Consider the following 19,270-nt stretch of genomic DNA (forward strand, 5'->3'; position numbering starts at 1 on the left):
AGTTTTCTGTGTGTACATCTGGCCCACCTTCTCAGGCGGATGTCGACTGTCCAGAATCCCAAAGTCTTGGTTAGCAATGAAGCCTGCTTGCAGTTCGGTAGATGATACCTCTCTGGGGCCGCGATTGCCCCCTTCCAACTCTGGCTGCCCTCCCCTGCCTGTCTCAGCGGGGGATGGGCCATCCGCAGCTGGCTAGCTCTAGTCAGTCCTTTGTTCTGTGAGTGGGTCTGGCAGTGTCTTAGGTTGGGGCCTTTTGCCTTTTTGCAGGGTAGCTATCCCATGGTCTTCTTTGTTATCTCAAGTTAGCTCCCTCAGATTGCCCTTGGGGCATTCAGGACTGGTCCTTACTTTAAGCAATGCAGCCTGAGCCTCCCTGCCCAGCCACTGCTTGCTAGTGGCGGATGCGGGCATCTGCACTGCTTCTCCACTGGGAATTACTGTTGGGCACATAATCTGTGGGTTGTAATTATTTATTTATTTTTCCTCCCAGATATGTTGCCTTCTGAGGTTCCAAGGCTCGCCACAGACTCGCCAGTGAGAGTCTTTCCTGGTGTTTGGGAACTTCTTTTTTAAGACTCCTTTCCGGGATGGATCTCTGTCCCTACCTCTTTTGTCTCTCTTTTTATCTTTTATATTTTCTCCTACCTCCTTTCGAAGACAATGGGCTGCTTCCCTGGGTACCTGATGTCCTCTGCCAGCATCCAGAGTTATTTTGTGGAATTTACTCAGCATTCAAATGTTTTTTTGATGAATTTGTGGGGGAGAAAGTGGTCTCCCCTTCCTATTCCTCCACCATCGTAGGACCAACCCTCTTATATTTTCATCTACCTACCCATGAACAGAGTTTCCTGTGGATGGTGATTGTCAAAAATTGAAGAGAACTGCCTGGCCATTTCAGTTGTAAAACCAGTTTTCTTCCTTCTCTTTTTCCTCTTCCCCGCTTCCCTTCCTCCTTCTGATCTTCCCTATATCATTCCTTTCTTCTCTTCCTCCCTGTTTTCCTACCTTACAATCTTCCTACCTTCTTTTCATCCTACCTAAATAATCCAATTGAAAAATCACTCAGTAGGGTTTGCAGTGTAGGCATCTGCACTGGAGTGTGGAGGACTGTTGGCTGCTTGGCATGGTGTACAGAGTCCAGGTGAAGTGAGGGGGAGGATGGTAGCAGCCTTTGATTGTTGGGAGCTTGAGAGAGGTGAGGAGGTTGTCCACACAGGATGGTGGTGACAGCAGCAGCCTGGCCCAATATATTGGAGATTGAGTGAAGTAAAGGGGGCATTTGGGTATCACGGCCACTGGAGTACCATGCTGGTAATTTACTCTCAAGGAGAAAGTAATATGTAGCATTATCATTGAAATTCTTTTGCAAATTTGGGATTATTTTAACATGAAAAGAACAAAGTTATGTTTAAATGAGCAAGCTAAAGTTTCTCATTTAAATGTTTTGGTATCTTAATTTTATTTTTTATAATTTATTTATTTATTTTTGGTTGTGCTGGGTCTCTGTTGCTGCACGTAGGCTTTCTCTAGTTGCAGTGGTGGGGGCTACTCTTTGTTGCAGTTCATGGTCTTCTCATTGAGGGGGCTTCTCATTGCAGAGCATAGGTTCTAGGCACGTGAGCTTCTGTAATTGCAGCTTGCGGGCTCTAGAGGGCAGGCTAAGTAGTTGTGGTGTAAGGGCTTAATGGCATCTTCCCTGGACCAGGGATTAAACCCATGTCCCCTGCACTGGCAGATGGATTCTTATCCACTGTATCACCAGGGAAGGTGAAAAGGGAAAGTGTTAGTTGCTCAGTCATGTCCAACTCTTTGTGACCCCATGGACTATAGCTCCCCCAGGCTCCTCTGTCCATGGGATTTTCCAGACAAGAATACTGGAGTGGCTTGCCATTCTCTTCTCCAGGTGATCTTCCTGCCCCAGGGATTGAACCCGTGTCTCCTGCATTGCAGATAGGTTAAGGGAAGGGACTACCAGAGAAGTCCTTCATATATTATTAAATATCTTCTCTGTTGAATTTTCTTCTAACAAGGCCCATATAGGTAATTCCAAATTCCTTCCAGTTTGTCCCTGTTATATAAACATTATCTCTTTTTTTGTCTGCAACATGAAAAAAGGCTGCAGAATGTTATTTTAGGCAGAAGGAGTCACATATGCAAAAGCCTGGAGCTCAGAGAACATGACTTTTATGAGAATTGCAAGCAGTTCAGCACATCTGGAATGTATGAAATTGATGATGGGGCAGCTGTCAGAAGAGAAGACATCTAAAACCCTCAGATGAATGATGGTAACATTCACTGACAAAGGAGATGTATTCACTTCTATGACCCTAAAACTACAACCAGAGCAAAGTGTCAAGAAGGATGCTCCCCAACTGGTACAGATAACCATTTATCTAAAAACTGCACAAGGATATTTCTTGTGCCCAGAATTCAGTCACAGATTGCCCTAAACTTGTGCCTGCAGGAGGCCCTCCTCAGAAACATGAAGAGGGATGGAAAATGTAGCCTCTGTCATATCATATCTGCTTTCAAATAATGTGTTAATAGGAAAAAGGATACCTTACAATAGACACATATTATAGGATAATTCATTGAAATATCAGTTTGCTTTTTATTCTGTTTTCCTGCCCTATTCCAAAAATATTTTTCTACTTTCTTTTTTGAGCTTTTGTTCAGCAGGACCAATGCAGAAGTCGAAACACCTTTTGTTTTTTAAAGCCTACAGGGCCCTACTGTGTAGCACAGGGGACTCTGCAACCTAGATGGGAGGGGAATTTGAGAAAGAATGGATACATGTATGTGTGCGGCCGGATCACTTTGTTGTACACCTGAGGCTAGCACAGTATTGTTAATCAACCATACTCCAGTATAAGATAAAAAGTTAAATTTAAATAAAAATCTCATCATTTAGTTCTGCCTTAAAAGAAAGAAGACAGTCAAGTTTTGATGATTAGTCTCAGACTTAGTGATGCATTTTCATTGTCTATTTGCTGGAATAAAGAGAGAAATTTTTTTTAAAAAAGAAAAAAAGAAAGCCTAAACTTATTAAAGGGCTTAGCCAGGTATTCCCAGAGGAGAGGAGAGAGCGGCAAGAGCCTCAGAGTGAGAGTCTACTATGGAGACCCCAAAGAGAGATTTATTTGGGGAAGGAGGGCTCCATGGAGTGTCTGGGTCCAGCATCCAGTCCCTCTGTGCTGCTCTTTTGTAACCCCCTGGGGTTGCGACCTATTCTCAGCATGGAGTGGTTTTGTGATACAGTGGGAAGCTGAACCTTTGGTATTGGGATTGCTAGTTTTGGTAAACAAAAGTCTCGGCTCAAGCTGAGAGGCAAGTTTCAGGAAACAGCAGAGTCACCTACCTGCAAGGGACCCTGTATTCCTGGATAAAGAGCCTGTCAGCAGGGACCAATGTGGACCAAAGATCAGAGGACTGTCCCTAAGAAGTGTACTGTGTATAACCTGAAGTCTTTGTCCTAGGAATAACACTTGACCCTAGTATTGATTGAGGTTAAATTTCTATCAACTTGAGGAGTGGTGGCTTAAAATGAGATTTGATAAAAGAAAAGGACTGTGATACTTCTATCTCCTAGACTATGAAGTAACTTTAATACTCACTGTATGCATTTATAGCTTGCAAGATCAAGGGGAGATTCAGTTCAGTTCAGTTCAGTTGCTCAGTCGTGTCCAACTCTTTGCGACCCCATGAATCACAGCATGCCAGGCTTCCCTGTCCATCACCAACTCCCGGAGTTCACTCAAACTCATGTCCATCAAGTCGGTGATGCCATCCAGCCATCTTATTCTCTGTTGTCCCCTTCTCCTCCTGCTCCCAATTCCTCCCAGCATCAGAGTCTTTTCCAGTGAGTCAACTGTTTGCCTGAGGTGGCCAAAGTATTGGAGTTTCAGCTTTAGCATAAGTCCTTCCAGTGAACACCCAGGACTGATCTCCTTTAGGATGGACTGGTTGGATCTCCTTACAGTCCAAGGGACTCTCAAGAGTCTTCTCCAGCACCACAGTTCAAAAGCATCAATTCTTCAACGATCAGCTTTCTTCACAGTCCAACTCTCACATCCATACATGACCACTGGAAAAACCATAGCCTTGACTAGACGGACTTTGTTGGCAAAGTAATGTCTCTGCTTTTTAGTATGCTATTTAGGTTGGTCAAAACTTTCCTTCCAAGGAGTAAGCGTCTTTTAATTTCATGGCTGCAATCAGCATCCGCAGTGATTTTGGAACCCAAAAAAATAAAATCTGACACTGTTACTTACACATGAAAAGACTTCTTTCCCCCAGAAATATTCTGCTTGAGTCTTTCATTGTACCTTTTCTGCAAAACAGCTATTTCAGTTTGAGATGTGCCTCCATAAATTAATGCTAGGTGGACTCAGGATGCCTCAACAAGCTTCAGTTCAGTTCGGTTCAGTTGCTCAGTCATGTCCGACTCTCCGCGACCCCATGAATCACAGCACGCCAGGCCTCCCTGTCCATCACCAACTCCCGGAGTTCACTCAAACTCAAGTCCACAGAGTCGGTGATGCCATCCAGCCATCTCATTCTTTGTCGTCCCCTTCTCCTCCCGCCCCCAACCCTTGCCAGCATCAGAGTCTTTTCCAGTGAGTCAACTCATCGCATGAGGTGGCCAAAGTATTGCAGTTTCAGCTTTAGCATCAGTCCTCTTAGTTTTCTATTATTTTTTTTCTGCCCCAGAAACTGAAGTGGTAGGAAGGCAGGAAACAGCTAGCCCCACATTTGATAAATGCAGGTCCCTTTCTGTTCTGTATATTTTCCCAGTACTCCTGTGACTGACTTGGGGCAGAGAGCAGCAGGAATGGGGTGAAGACTGGTTTAATTCCAGTTTTATTATAGCTTTATCTTTCAGGTTCAAATTGTCATTCAAATACCCAAACTTCATATTTCTTTTAATTTGAGCCAGGTGAAACTGAGCTCTGAATTGAGCCTACTTCATTAGACTTTGGATAAATGATAACTAAAAGGATAGAATGACAATCCAACTCCTTCATTAATGATGTTTTTATTTTCCAAAGAAGGAAGCCTATCCAGAAACCATACAAGGAAAAGTGTTACAGGCTTAGCCGTGTATAAAGAAGTCAGTTGACTGCAGATTAGAATTTGTAACTTTGCCACTACCCGTCTGTGTGGTCCTGGGCATGTCATTTTAAGTCTCTGGACCACACTTGCACATGGAAGTTTTGGAATGGATGACCTAAAGTAAATCTCTTCATGTTCTATGCTTCTTGTGATTCTAGAATGTATAGTAAGATTATTTTAAAGTAGAGATACAGGGTAATCAAGGAGCTTTATTGACATAAAATGCTTAGATATAATGGGACTTATTTTTCGTAGAACTTTTGAATGTGCCTGTAAGATCAGTTCAGTGTTTTTACAAAACCATTATCAAAACCTTGTGATGAAACTTAGAAATTGTATTAGTATGTATTTTGGCTGTATGCAGTGGATAATCATATCAGAGCTTGGTGAAAAATAAATCCTCCCAAAACCAATGATGGGAATTAGCAAATTATTAGTTCATATCTGAATTATATGCAATTTTATATGCAACCCTTGAAAGAAATTCCTTTATTTGATTCCCATGAATGAAAAGTGCTTTCTATGTTATTTCAGAAGCTGGGAAATTGACCATATTTAGAATCCTGGGCAGCAAAGTAAAACAGATTTCAGGTAAATTATGCTGTACAAATAGTCTATCCCAAGAAAATAAATCACTGCTAAATTTACTGAGAGATCTCTTTCAGTGATTATCATATGGAATAGGTTCCTCAGGAAGCATTTGAGTCTGGATTTCATAGATGCTAATCATTTATATGATGTTGCTTGTATAAATCTTGGCTAATTATTTTTATTTTTTCACTGTTTTTCTAGTTTTATTTGAAAAAAAAAGGATGCATGTAATTTCCTTTCTCTAATATTAACGTATTGAAATTATGATAGCAAATACCATTTAACTAAAAATGTTTAGATCCTGAATGATCCAGAAAGGCTTTATACATAATCTGAACTCATTGACCAACTACAAGTGAATGCCACTCTTACAGCTTACTGAGTAGACTAAGCTGTTCTTTATTCTCTTTAGTGTGTAATTAGAAATTAAGTAGGATCAGATTCCTAAGGACTCAAAATATATATGGTGGTATGAATGTTACTTAATTCACAGGTCTTGAGTATTGAACATTTCACAAATCAAATCTTACTCTGAGTTGCCACTCTTTAGGTTAATGGAAGTTTGATCTCAATGAACACATTTTACTTTTTGTATAAGTGAGGAAGAGAAGCTTTATTAAGCAGTTACACACATTTTGAACCACACTGTAGGATAAAACTAAAAGTTGAAATGGACTTAACAGGTAAGATTAAAAAACTTCATTTTTACATGTCTTATGGAGAGGAAAATATCCAGTATAAATTTTTCTGAAGAAAATGAATATTTAAAAATTTAAGTTCTTATTGAAACTTTAAGAGTAATAGAAATAAAAATCATAAAATTCAAAACCAAAAGATGAATAATTTATGTAATTTTAAAGGAATGAAATTCTGTGACCTTGTTATGGAATTCGTAGGTTCAACACTAAATCTGGTGTAATCTTACCTAGGCAAGATGTGATAGGAAGCTTTGCAGGAACAAATGAGTTAGGTCTGACTCCCTGAATAATGGAATCTGAGAGTTTGCTAGGACTGCCATCACAAAGTACCACACACTGGGTGGCTTCAACAACAGTTTTATTTTCTCACAATTCTGGAGGCTAGAGGTCCAAGATCAAGGTGCTGTCAGAATTAGTTTTTGGTGGAACTTTTCTTTCTGGCTTGCAGACTGATGCCTTCTTTGCTCCTAGTGGGGAAGAAAAGCTTTATTAAACCGTTATACACATTTCTAACTATACTATAAGCTAAAACTAGAAGTTGAAATGGAACACAGCCCTGCCAGCACATTGATTTTAGCTTAGTGAGACATCTGTCTGATTTCCTTACTGTAAGATAATAAATTTGTGTTTTTTAAGGCAATAAGTTTGTGGTAATTTGTCACAGCAGCAACAAGCCAATATACCGTACACTGTCATGTGCTATGATGTGCTCTGCTTAGTCACTCAGTTGTGCCCGACTCTTTGCAACCCCATGGACTGTAGTCCACCAGGCTCCTCTGTCCATAGGGATTCTCCAGGCAAGGATACTGGAGTGGGTTGTTATGCCTTCCTCCAGGGGATCTTCCCAACCCAGGGATCAAACCCAGGTCTCCCGCATTGCAGGTGGATTCTTTATTGTTTGAGCCACCAGGGAAGACCAAGAATACTGGAGTGGGTAGCCTATCCCTTCTCCAGGGGATCTTCCCGACCCAGGAATTGAACTGGGGTCTCCTGCATTGCAGGTGGATTCTTTACCAGCTGAGCTACTAGGGAAGCCCACACTGTCAGACCCTTGATCATTTACTTGTGTGACTCCAAACATAGCATGTGCACACATTGTTTCTTGTTCTTGAAATCTTATTACCTTCTTGTATGCCTAACTAACTCTTAAACCTATTTCTGAAGTTACCTTCTATTAGGAGAATTTGCTGAACTTTGGGTTTCTGTCCATTTCTATCTCAACACACTGTTTGCAACATCTGTCGTACTTCTCTGTTATTGTTATTACTGTCATTGATTTCCCCTCTTTTCCAAGACTGTTGAGCTCCTACAGGCTTGGGACTTTATTTACAGCATCTAGCCCATGAGTGAATTAAGTGGAATGATGAATAAATGAAAATAGAATGTTCCAAATATTTTTAAATTAGAAGGCTCATATTCTGTGTGTGAGTCTGTGGGTATGTTTGTACTTGGGTGTGTGTTCTTTACAAAGAGGGAGTCTGAGAAACATCAATTTGTTAAGTCCTCTGTCTTAGTCTATTTGGGCCAATACAATGAAAATACCATAGACTTGGTGACTTATAAACAACCAAAATTTCTCATATTTGTGGAGGCTGGGAAGTCTAAGACCAAAGTGCTGGCAGATTCAGTATCTGGTGAGGGCTCACTTCCCAGTTCATAAATGGCTGTCTTCTTGCTGTGTCCTCACATTATGGAAGGAGAGCTAGAAAACTCTTTGGGGTCTTTTTATAAGGGCACTAATCCCATTCATGAGGGCTCCACTCTCATGACTTACTTTCCAAAGTCCCTGCCTCCACATACCAGCACACTGGGGATTAAGCCTCAACATGTGAATTTTTTGGGACATTCAGTCCATAACATCCTTTAATTCTGGTAATCTTTTCCCAACTTCCCACCCAGATGGTTGACAATTAAATGTTATTACTAGAGTTTAGTTTCACATATAAGGATTCCAAGTTTATTTGGGGTTGCTGATGTGGATCTGGTCCCAAGACAAAGGTGATATATCTTTTTTCAAGATAGTGTTCAGCCTGCACGGTTATCCATGTGTGTATGAGTGTACAGAGGGAGTATAAAGTAGACTTAAAGGGCTTACACTGGCTGGGTCACTCTTTCCTCCGATGGACAAAAACCCAGAAGCTTTCAGTCGTGTATTTTATTTTAAAATTAATTTTAAAACTTGAGATATAATTTAGACACATAACATTTTATTAATTTTAGCTGTACAATATAATATTTGCAATATATATATCGCAAAATGATCACCACAATAATTTTAGTTAACATCCATCATCACAGTTCCAATTTTTTTCTTGTGATAAGAACTTTTCAGATCTACTCTTTTAGCAACTTTCAAATATATTATATAGTATTGTTAACCATAGTCACTGTTGTGGTTCATTTGCTGAGTTGTGTCTGACTCTTTGCAACCCCATGAACTGCAGCACGCCAGGCTTCCCTGTCCTTCACTATCTCCCTAAGTTTGCTCAAACTCATGTCCATTGAGTCAGTGATGCCATCCAGCCTCTGGTGCCCCTTCTTGTCTTGCCCTTAATCTTTCCCAGCATCAGGAAAGATGCTAGGAAATAAGTCAGCTCTTTGCATCAGGTAGCCAAAGTAAGTATTGGAGCTTCAGCTTTAGCACCAGTCCTTCCACTGAATATTCAGAGTTGATTTCCTTTAGGATTGACTGGTTTGATCCCCTTACTGTCCAAGGGACTCTCAAGAGTCTTCTCCAGCATCACAGTTCAAAAGCATCAGTTCTTCAGTGCTCAGCTCTCTTCATGGTCCAACTCTCACACCCATAAATGACTGCTGGAAAAATCATAGCTTTGACTATATGGATCTTTGTTGGCAAAGTGATGTCTCTGCTTTTTATCACTGTCTAGGTTTTTCATAGCTTTTCTGCCAAGGAGCAAGCATCTTTTAATTTCGTGACTGCCATCACCATCCACATTGATTTTGGAGCCCAAGAAAATGAAATCTGACACTGTTTCCACTTTTTCCCCATCTATTTGCCATGAAGTGATAGGACCGGATGCCATGATCTTCATTTTTTGAATGCTGAGTTTTAAGCCAGCTTTTTCACTCTCCTCTTTCATTTTTTTTTAATTTATTTTTTTTTTATTTTACAATATTATATTGGTTGGTTTTGCCCTACATTGACATGAATTCGCCCCAGGTGTACATGAGTTCCCCCTCCTGAACCCCCCTGGCTCTTTAGTTCTTCCTCATTTTCTGCCATTAAAGTGGTATCATCTGTATAGCTGAGGTTGTTGATATTTCTCCCAGAAATCTTGTTGATATTTCTCCCAGCTTGTGAGTCATCCAGCCCAGCATTTCGTATGATGTACTGCATATAAGTTAAATAAGCAGGGTGACAATATACAACCTTGATGTACTCCTTTCCCAATTTGAACCAGTCCGTTGTTCCATGTCCAGTTCTAACTGTTGCTTCTTGTCTTGCATACAGGTTTCTCAGGAGGCAGGTAAGGTGGTCTAGTATTCCACACAAACTGTGGAATATTCTTTCTAAACAAATAAGGAAATAATGAATAGTTCAGGAAAGAATACTATAAAGCAGTTAAATTGATATTGTATAGGAAAAACAATGATACTTGGGTAAGAATCTTTTATAATTATGATGATGTGTGAAAAGTCACTTTACTTATTTCACCAAATCAAATTAAATTTGACTTTACACACTCAACAGAATGGCAGTAATGTCAATATGTCATTATTGGGTCTCCTCTCATTGTTTTCCACTCAAAGGCACTTGCCTCTCTTCCCCTCTCCTTCTTGGGCAACGTAAGAGCAATACTTTGATAAAATGCTTTTTTTTAAAAAAACAAACATAACAATGAGGACTGACCTCAAAAGAGACTTTCCTAAGGCAAAAGAATACACAGATATATTCAATCTGTAGAGATATTAACTATCTTGTTTAGTACCTATGTATTTGCCTCCATAAAGTCTAGGCTTTTAGAAGGGGTTTGTTTGTTTCCTCCATATGGAAGGGGATTTCAAAGGTGGAGGGACTGGAAAAAGATAGCTTCCCAAGTCTAAGAGAAGTGACCAGACAAAAGGTACAAACTCAGTTGTAAGATAAGTCCCAGGGATATCATGCACAGCACAGTGACTATTTACTTCTGCTTCATTGAATATTGGAGTGGGTTGTCATGCCCTCCTCCAGGGGATCTTCCCAACCCAGGGATCAAACCCAGGTCTCCTGCACTGCGGGCAAATTCCTTATCAACTGAGCCACCAGGGAAGCCCAAGAATACTGGAGTGGGTAGCCTTTCCCTTCTCCAGCAGATCTTCCCAACCTAGAAATCAGACCAGGGTCTCCTGCATTGTAGGCAGATTCTTTACCAGCTGAGCTACCAGGGAATCCCAATCAGATAGCTATTTGAGGGCAATTAGAAGTTTCCAACTTACACAGATTCTCAGTTATTTCCTTAGGATAAATTTCCAGATGCATCATTAATGGTACAAAAGAATGGTCAAATTTTAAGGCTGTTGAGTCCACTACTCATCACAAACAGCAAAGTGCCATTTGGGAAAGTACGTTGGGTAAATAAAAATGGAGCATGTATTGGTTGCTAGGGCTTCCATAACAAAATATCAAAGAATAAGTGGTTTGAACAACAGGAATTAATTTTTCTCCCATTTTTGGAGGCTGGAGGTCCACAATCAAGGTGCTAGTAGGGTTTAGTTCTTCTGAGATCTTTATTCTTGGCTTGCAGGTGGCCATCCTCTCACTGCCTCTTCACATAGTCATTCTTCTGTACACATATACCCCTGGTGTCTCTTCCTCTTCTTATAAGGACACTAACCATACTGGATTAGGGCTCCATCCTAAGGGCCTATTTTAAGATAATCACCTCTTTAAATACTTTATCTTTGATTATAGTTACATTCAGAAGTACTAGAGGCTAGTGCTTCATATTATGAATTTAGAGGTAAGAGACGGTGGGGACACAATTCAGGACATGACAGAACTCAAATGCAAAAATTAACTCTGAGATATAATAGCACGCTGCATGCAGTCCATGGGGTTGCAAAGAGTCGAACATGACTGAGCAACTGAACAACAACAAATAATAAAAAGTTGACTTAAAAAAGAAGTAGAGTTGCTGCTTTCTGAAAATATAGCTGTTCATAGTTTCCCCTCTCTTTCTCAGCTCATTCTTTTTCCTTTTCTCTAGTTCTCTTTTTCTATTCAGTTCAGTTCAGTCGCTCAGTTGTGTCCGACTCTTTGTGACCCCATGAATCGCAGCACGCCAGGCCTCCCTGTCCATCACCAACTCCCGGAGTTCACTCAAACTCATGTTCATTGAGTCGGTGATGCCATCCAGCCATCTCATCCTCTGTCATCCCCTTCTCCTCCTGCCCTCAATCCCTTCCAGCATCAGGGTCTTTTCCAATGAGTCTACTCTTCACATGAGGTGGCCAAAGTATTGGAGTTTCAGCTTTAGCATCAGTCCTTCCAATGAACACCCAGGACTGATCTCCTTTAGGATGGACTGGTTGGATCTCCTTGCAGTCCAAGGGACCCTCAAGAGTCTTCTCCAACACCACAGTTCAAAAGCATCAACACTTCGATGCTCAGCTTTCTTCACAGTCCAACTCTCACATCCATACATGACCACGGGAAAAATCATAGCCTTGACTAGACGGACTTTGTTGGCAAAGTAATGTCTCTGCTTTTTAATATGCTGTCTAGGTTGGTCATAGCTTTCCTTCCAAGGAGTATGCGTCTTTTAATTCCATGGCTGCAATCAGCATCCACAGTGATTTTGGAGCCCCCCAAAAATAAAGTTTGACTCTGTTTCCACTGTTTCCCCATCTATTTGCCATAAAGTGATGGGACCAGATGCCATGATCTTAGTTTTCTGAATGTTGAACTTTAAGCCAACTTTTTCACTCTCCTCTTTCACTTTCATCAAGAGGCTTTTAAGTTCCTCTTCACTTTCTGCCATAATTAGGTGCAGTAAAATATACCCTTTTTACTGTGCAGTTCTTTCGAGTTGTTTAAACATCATATTCAATTAGATCTTGTTATCACACTTGCAGGAGGGATGGAAAGCAAGAAATTTCAGTTACATTTTTAAACATTTGTTTTGGAAGGCTGAGATACTTGTAAGCAAGCAAAAGCCAAGAAACATACTCAGGCAATGATCTATAAGGTAAAGTAGGAAAAAAATTGTTTTTCCATCTGAATGATCTCAGAGGTAGGAAAATGACAGCATCATTTAAAAGTGTTTATATAACACTCTTTATTCACTGTCCCTACTTTTACCAATCTAATCTCTTAAAGGAGTTTCTATCCCAGTTATCTTGTGCTTACCCTGACTTTCTAAATGTCTCTCAAACATGCTTGTGTTGTTTCCCATCATCCCTACCCTCTTTCTGTTGTTGTTTAGTCACTAAGTTATGTCCCACTCCTTGTGACCCCATGGACTGTAGCCTGCCAGGCTCCTCTGATCGTGGGAGTTCCCAGGCAAGAATATTGGAATAGGTTGCCATTTCCTTCTCCAGGGTATCTTCCTGACCCAGGGATTGAACCTGCACCTCCTGCATTGGCAGATGGATTCTTTACTACTCAGCCAACAGGGAAGTCTGCCCTCCTTCTACAGGTAAGGCTTATACTAGACATATGCTTCTATGAAGCTTTTCTAGTCAATAGAAATTAAATCAGTAACAGATCCTCAATAAGACTGTGTGGATGATTATTTTAAAACGATATAGGAAAAAATGTTACTTTAGAATTTACAATTTAGATGAGAAAATAAATTATGGTCTTATTCTTTCAGAAATTAATCTTTTACTGTTTAACATTTATTTGAGTGACTCTAAAATAAACTTCTTCAGGTCTGATCTTTCACAGAGCTATAATCTTGGGCATCCCAGAACACAGTGCCCCAAGAATACCCCAGTTTCACCTTAAACATTAACCGCTATGTTTGCCATCACCCATACTTCCTCTAAAATAGTTTCTTTTCCTTGATTTTTGTAGTTCTATCATGCGGCAGTTTTAGGCTTCTAGATATCAAACACTGGAATGCTTTTATTTTCTTCATTATTTATCATCAGTCGGTTAGCAAATCCTGGCATATCTGAATTGTGTTTTGTAATACGGTAATACTTTCCTATTATCCTTCTCTTTTAATTTTTTCAATGGCATTTATTGCTATTTAACATGCTATATACCATTCTTACTGTTTGCTTCTACCCACAAGAATGTACATTCCATGAGGGCAGACATTTTTGTCTGTTGCTTACTGCCCTGTTCCCAACACTTGGTATAGTAGTTATTGGATAAATTGAGAAATTGAACACTTACTCTGTGCTAGGCACTGTGCTCTGCATTTACATGCAGAATCTCATTTAATTTTTGCCACATTGGGTAGGTGTTTTATGTTCTGATTTTAGATAATAAAACTTATAATTTTAAAAAAGGTTAGGTGACCTGTCCAAAGTCACACAACTCTATGGTCACATAGTTTGTAGGTAATAGAGACATAGTTTCTCCTCAAACCTTGAAGCCTATCTATGTGCCTTTGAATTAGTATTTATACTCCTTAATCTAAATTTTAAGACATTCCATAATACCAAGACCCTCAATCTAACTTAGGTTTTTTTCTATCGAAAACCTCCTGATCCAATCAAACTGGTCCACTTCCTGTTCCTGGGAGCTTATAAATTTTCTCCAGATTTTGTTCAGGTAAACTCCCTATAGAAATCTTATCTAGCCTTTGACTCTGATTCAGTGCAACTTCTACCTCTTTAATCATTTCTGAATATATTCTATTCCAGGATACAGTGAGGAATTTCTCTTCTAATTTGCTACATGGTTTGGGGGGCTCTCCATCACATGCCATACACCGTGTGGCACTCCTTGTATCTTGCTTGGAACACAAAAGTTTCAGTAGATGGAAGCCATTATAACTTTCTTGTATTCCCACCTGGGTCGATATAGCAGTTATCAAGGGTGTGCGATACTTATATACAGTACAGTGTTCATGTGTTTAACTTGGCTCCCAGTCGATTGAAAACGCCTTAAAAAACTTAACAGTTGGGAAGGAAGCTCGCACAGATAACAGGACCTATGAAAAGATGTGTACACCGGGGGAGTATGAAAATGTCCGCTGAGAGGAGCCTCGCAAGAGGGTTCCACTGACAGCATTGGGGTAGCAGGGGTCTCGCGCCAAGCCTCGGTCGGAAAGTCTGAAGCGCTTTCGGCGCGCTGCTCTTTCCACATGGCCTCGGGCTCGCTTTTGCACAGGGCCACGTGCCAATGTTTGTCTGATCGCGCCTCTGGCCCACAATAAACGGTTAATAACCGCCTTCCCCGACCAGGCCCCTACCCTCCATCTTTGTGCGGACGGGAGGGGCGAGAACGCCAGGTGTATTGGCCCAGCCGAAACGCGGCGGGTAAGTCCAAGACCCTAACCCCAACAGTCAAGTTTTCAAAAAACCCGCGCGTGACGCCCCAGGCCGCATCCGTTGGGAACGGCCCCCAGCGCGTCCCCGCTCAACACCACCCCCCGCGCCCCGCCCCGCCCCCGCGGCAAGCCCAGGGCGGGAGGAGGCGTACGGGTAGCGAGAAAACTCTGCACACAGTGGGAGCCGAGGCCAGCGCGCACTGGGGAGCGCGCCCGTCCAGCAGCTGCCGAAAACGGAAGTGGATGCAAGCGGATGGCTGTGATTGGCTGAACTGACATGTCTCTCAAGGGGCTGGCGCGAACGCCACTGCGGAGTTGGGCGAGGGGATACGGCTAGGGGAGGGGGAAAAAACACTGGGAACAGCCAAGAGGGCTGGGAGCAAATGAATCGCAGAGGTTCGCGAAGGGCAGAGAGAGTCCCTAGTGAGGGCGCACTGGGGATCCTGGGAGCGAAAGCAGACTGGTAAAGGCGGCAGCGGGAGTAGCGCAGGCCGAAGGCTTGAATAGACCGCGGAGGGCGGGGAGTCCGTGACCGAGAGCGGCGCTGCAGCGCGGTAGGCGGGACTAATGAGGTCGAGGCGAGGATTGGTGGACTGCCCTGCGCTGCCGTACGTCTGCGGTGACGCACGCCTCGGGGAGGGTGCGCGCGCGTTCAGCGGCCTCTTTGTGTGGTGCACAGATACGGGAGCGGAGGTGGCGGTGGCGGTAGCGGCGGCTTTGGTTGCCTTCCAGTTTCCTCGGCTCGCCCTCTAGCCGGCACCTCTCCCCTTCCCTCCCCCTTCCTCTCTTCCTTTTTCCCTTCCCTTCCCTTCTTCCCTTTCCCGTCGCTGGCCGGCGGGGGCGGCTCCAGCGACGGCTGGGCCCAAGTTGTGAAGAAACCTTAGCCAACCATCACGGCGACGGCGAAACCTCGGAGCTCCCAGGGCGGGGGCAAGGCCCGGGCGGTGGAGATGGAGAATTCCCAACTGTGTAAGCTGTTCATCGGCGGCCTCAACGTGCAGACGAGTGAGTCCGGCCTGCGCGGCCACTTTGAGGCCTTTGGGACCCTGACAGACTGCGTAGTGGTGGTGAACCCCCAAACCAAGCGCTCCCGTTGCTTTGGCTTCGTGACCTACTCCAATGTGGAGGAGGCCGATGCCGCCATGGCCGCCTCGCCTCATGCGGTGGACGGCAATACGGTGGAGCTGAAGCGGGCGGTGTCCCGGGAGGATTCGGCGCGGCCCGGTGCTCACGCCAAGGTGAAGAAGCTCTTTGTCGGGGGCCTTAAGGGAGACGTGGCCGAGGGCGACCTGATCGAGCACTTCTCGCAGTTTGGCACCGTGGAAAAGGCCGAGATTATTGCCGACAAGCAGTCCGGCAAGAAGCGTGGCTTCGGCTTCGTGTATTTTCAGAATCACGACGCGGCAGACAAGGCCGCGGTGGTCAAGTTCCATCCGATCCAGGGCCATCGCGTGGAGGTGAAGAAGGCTGTCCCCAAGGAGGATATCCACTCCGGTGGGGGCGGAGGCGGCTCCCGGTCCTCCCGTGGCGGCCGCGGCGGCCGGGGTCGGGGCGGTGGTCGTGACCAGAACGGCCTGTCTAAGGGCGGCGGCGGCGGTTATAACAGCTACGGTGGTTACGGCGGCGGCGGCGGCGGCTACAACGCCTACGGAGGCGGCGGCGGCGGCGGTTCGTCCTACGGTGGAAGCGACTACGGTAACGGTTTCGGCGGTTTCGGCAGCTACAGCCAGCACCAGTCGTCCTATGGGCCCATGAAGAGCGGCGGCGGCGGAGGCAGCAGCTGGGGAGGTCGCAGCAGCAGTGGACCTTACAGAGGTGGCTATGGCGGTGGGGGTGGCTATGGAGGCAACTCCTTCTAAAATTTTTTTTTTAATGCTTGGGAGTGGCTATAGGGGTAGCTCTTTTCAACCACCCATCTAGGGTCAACTCCTAAATCCTTTTCGCTCCCACCGCCTTCCCTATTTTGCCCTTGGGGGAGCCACTTCTAAGGCTGCTTACCCTTGGGGGTGTTGCCCTATATGCCTGCCACCTCTCTCGTCTCTCCCTCTGAAGATGGACTTGGCCCCACATACACATTTTTGTGTTACAGTCATTGATGGACTCTATTTTTTTATTATTACTTGGACTTTGGTCGTTTTTATACTAGCAAAATGTCTTGTTTTAATTTGTGTTTTTTTTGGGGGGGAGGGAGTGAACTTGCTGATTCTGTAGCAAAACCTGGGCGGGGGTTGGGGGGTTTAGTTTACTTTGTTGTAAGGACTTGATATCTGGCTACAGCGTTTTCTATAAAATCTCCTTGGATCCCATGCCCGAAATTTGGAAGCATATGTACAAAAATCATTTTTACGTTTTATTTTTAATAAATCATTGTGTTTGACCGTACATGTCTAACATTTTTTTTCTAGGATCCATTCCGTACCGTTTTAAGGGTAATTTTTCGTGTTAATTCTTGATGTGTACTTAGAGAAACTTTTAAAAGGTCCTGTGAGGTTTTTTTTTTTTCTTGCTGTTACCCAGGTAGTGATGTGTTGAATTTTATCCCTTACAGGTAAAACATTTGAAGTGGTGGATGTGGCTTTTAAAAATCTTTAAAGTTTTTCCTACATCCATCTCTTGTACTAAGTGATTTGCTTATCATCTTGACTTGGGTCGTCACTTCTATGAAAATTTGCTTCAAAATATGTACTGTGTAGTTCTAAAGAAATAGTTTGTGTTAAGCATGTATTTTCATTCATATAAACTGTTTTAAAAAATTCACATGGCCTAATTTCATCCCTCTTACTGGTTTGTCTGTAATGAATGGTTACAAATAAGGGTTATATTTTACCCTCAAACTTTAAGTGCATTTTTGTATTTTCAGAGCAGATTTAAATGTTTTTTTTTTTCTTTCCCTATAACTGAACTGTTGTCCTCCTGGAAATCCTTCCCCTAACTTTTGTGGCACCATCTACTGGCAGAATGTCAGTATATCTGCAAAACAGTTGGTTTAAAAACTTGTTCAGGACAGTTGCATCAGATTTTAGAAGTTTTGCCATCAAAAATCTGTGCAGACTTTGGTTATAGATTTACTTGTAACTAAGATGGGCTTTACAGGAATGTAGTTAATGGTCCATATCACGACTGCCCTTTCTACATGAGGTTTGAAAATGTAAACTGCTGTGCATAGCTTGGGCAGTGGCCCCAAATTGCTATGATAACTAATGAACCAGCTTCCTATACTGGTATCTTAGGTGCAAGTTGTAAAGCAAAATATCTGTGTATTCTGCTTGGTTAACAAATGTATATTTGTAGCCCTTTCATGCAATAGAATTCAAGTTGTTGTTTATAAAAAGCAAAACAAAACAATGGTATAGGAGAAAATTGACTTCCTGGATAGACATATAGAATAGCAACGTTTATGGATATCACAAATAAAGAATTCAATTCTTTACATGATTGAGTGAGAGTATGTATAACCTGGTGGGTGGGTTCAGAATATCTTTTAATCTACTACCTACATTTGATTTAATGATATGGTAAAATATTTGACTGGAATTTTGCTTAAGGTTTCTTAGTCACTGTGACAAAGGGTAGCTGATACTTGGTGTGGGTACTTTTAGTACCTCTACAACAAATGGGATAGATGTGTTATGGAATTAACAAGATAGTCAAGTTTTGCATTACAAATGGTTTTACAATTTGCTTACATTTCTGTTTTCACTCTTACTGAAATGCATCATACTGCATTTCTTCACGTGGTAATTTGGTCTAGCTTTTGCGGGGAGTGGGACTCAGATACAGAAAATGATATGCTTAAGTCTTTTATTATAATTATTGTGTTTGTGTTTACTCAGTTTTAGGAGGAAGATCTGTTTCTTCTGGTTCAACTGGAATAGTCCACCTTCTGGAGGGTTTTCAGAATTTAATAAGGTTATTTTCATTTTGTATTTCCCACGTAGTGATGTGTGAAAAGTTATGTAAAAGGATTTCCTAATTAGAAAAATGGCTTAGTGTTCATGGTTTATCATCATTTTGTTGTCATGTATCTACCTTTACAAATATCTGGATTGATATTCAGTGAAGGCAGAAATAGAGGTCTTTCCAGATTTGGCATGTAGGACTTACTTGTTTGTTATGGTTTCACTTTTCACCTGTAAGATTTACCTGAACATTACTACTTCAAATATAATCAAGACTTCATGGGAGCAAGTAGTACAGAACCTGGTCAGCATTGAATATCATTTTTGTGCAATGCTTGAATCTAATTTTGAAAGATTAGCAAAATAAAAAAATTTTTTTTGTCTTCCTATTGTGAAGAACTTTTGCATTTACAGTGTTTTAGTAAAATTCACTGGTAATCGTTAGTTGGAAGAAGTTTGAAAGATTGATAGTAATTTCAAGTCTTAAAAAACTTGCAAACGGTTGACATTCATAGTGGTAACA

At 42.3% G+C, this 19,270-nt stretch overlaps 1 protein-coding gene across 1 annotated transcript; it reads left to right on the plus strand.

Annotated features, from left to right (window-relative positions):
* Window positions 1-15,489: 15,489 nt before the first annotated feature.
* HNRNPA0 (heterogeneous nuclear ribonucleoprotein A0) lies at window positions 15,490-18,278 on the plus strand. The gene has a single exon (XM_055430520.2). The coding sequence runs from the start codon at window positions 15,799-15,801 to the stop codon at window positions 16,705-16,707; it is 909 nt and encodes a 302-aa protein (XP_055286495.1). The 5' UTR covers window positions 15,490-15,798; the 3' UTR covers window positions 16,708-18,278.
* Window positions 18,279-19,270: the final 992 nt, after the last annotated feature.

The sequence above is a fragment of the Moschus berezovskii genome, chromosome 8, assembly GCF_049115385.1.
Source record: "Moschus berezovskii isolate FMDL1 chromosome 8, NW_MosBer_1.0, whole genome shotgun sequence".
NCBI classification, from domain to species: Eukaryota; Metazoa; Chordata; class Mammalia; order Artiodactyla; family Moschidae; genus Moschus; species Moschus berezovskii.

Bases quoted from the DNA above. Each gene is read 5' to 3' on its own strand.
- HNRNPA0 (XM_055430520.2), top strand. From the start codon at position 15,799: ATGGAGAATTCCCAACTGTGTAAGCTGTTCATCGGCGGCCTCAACGTG.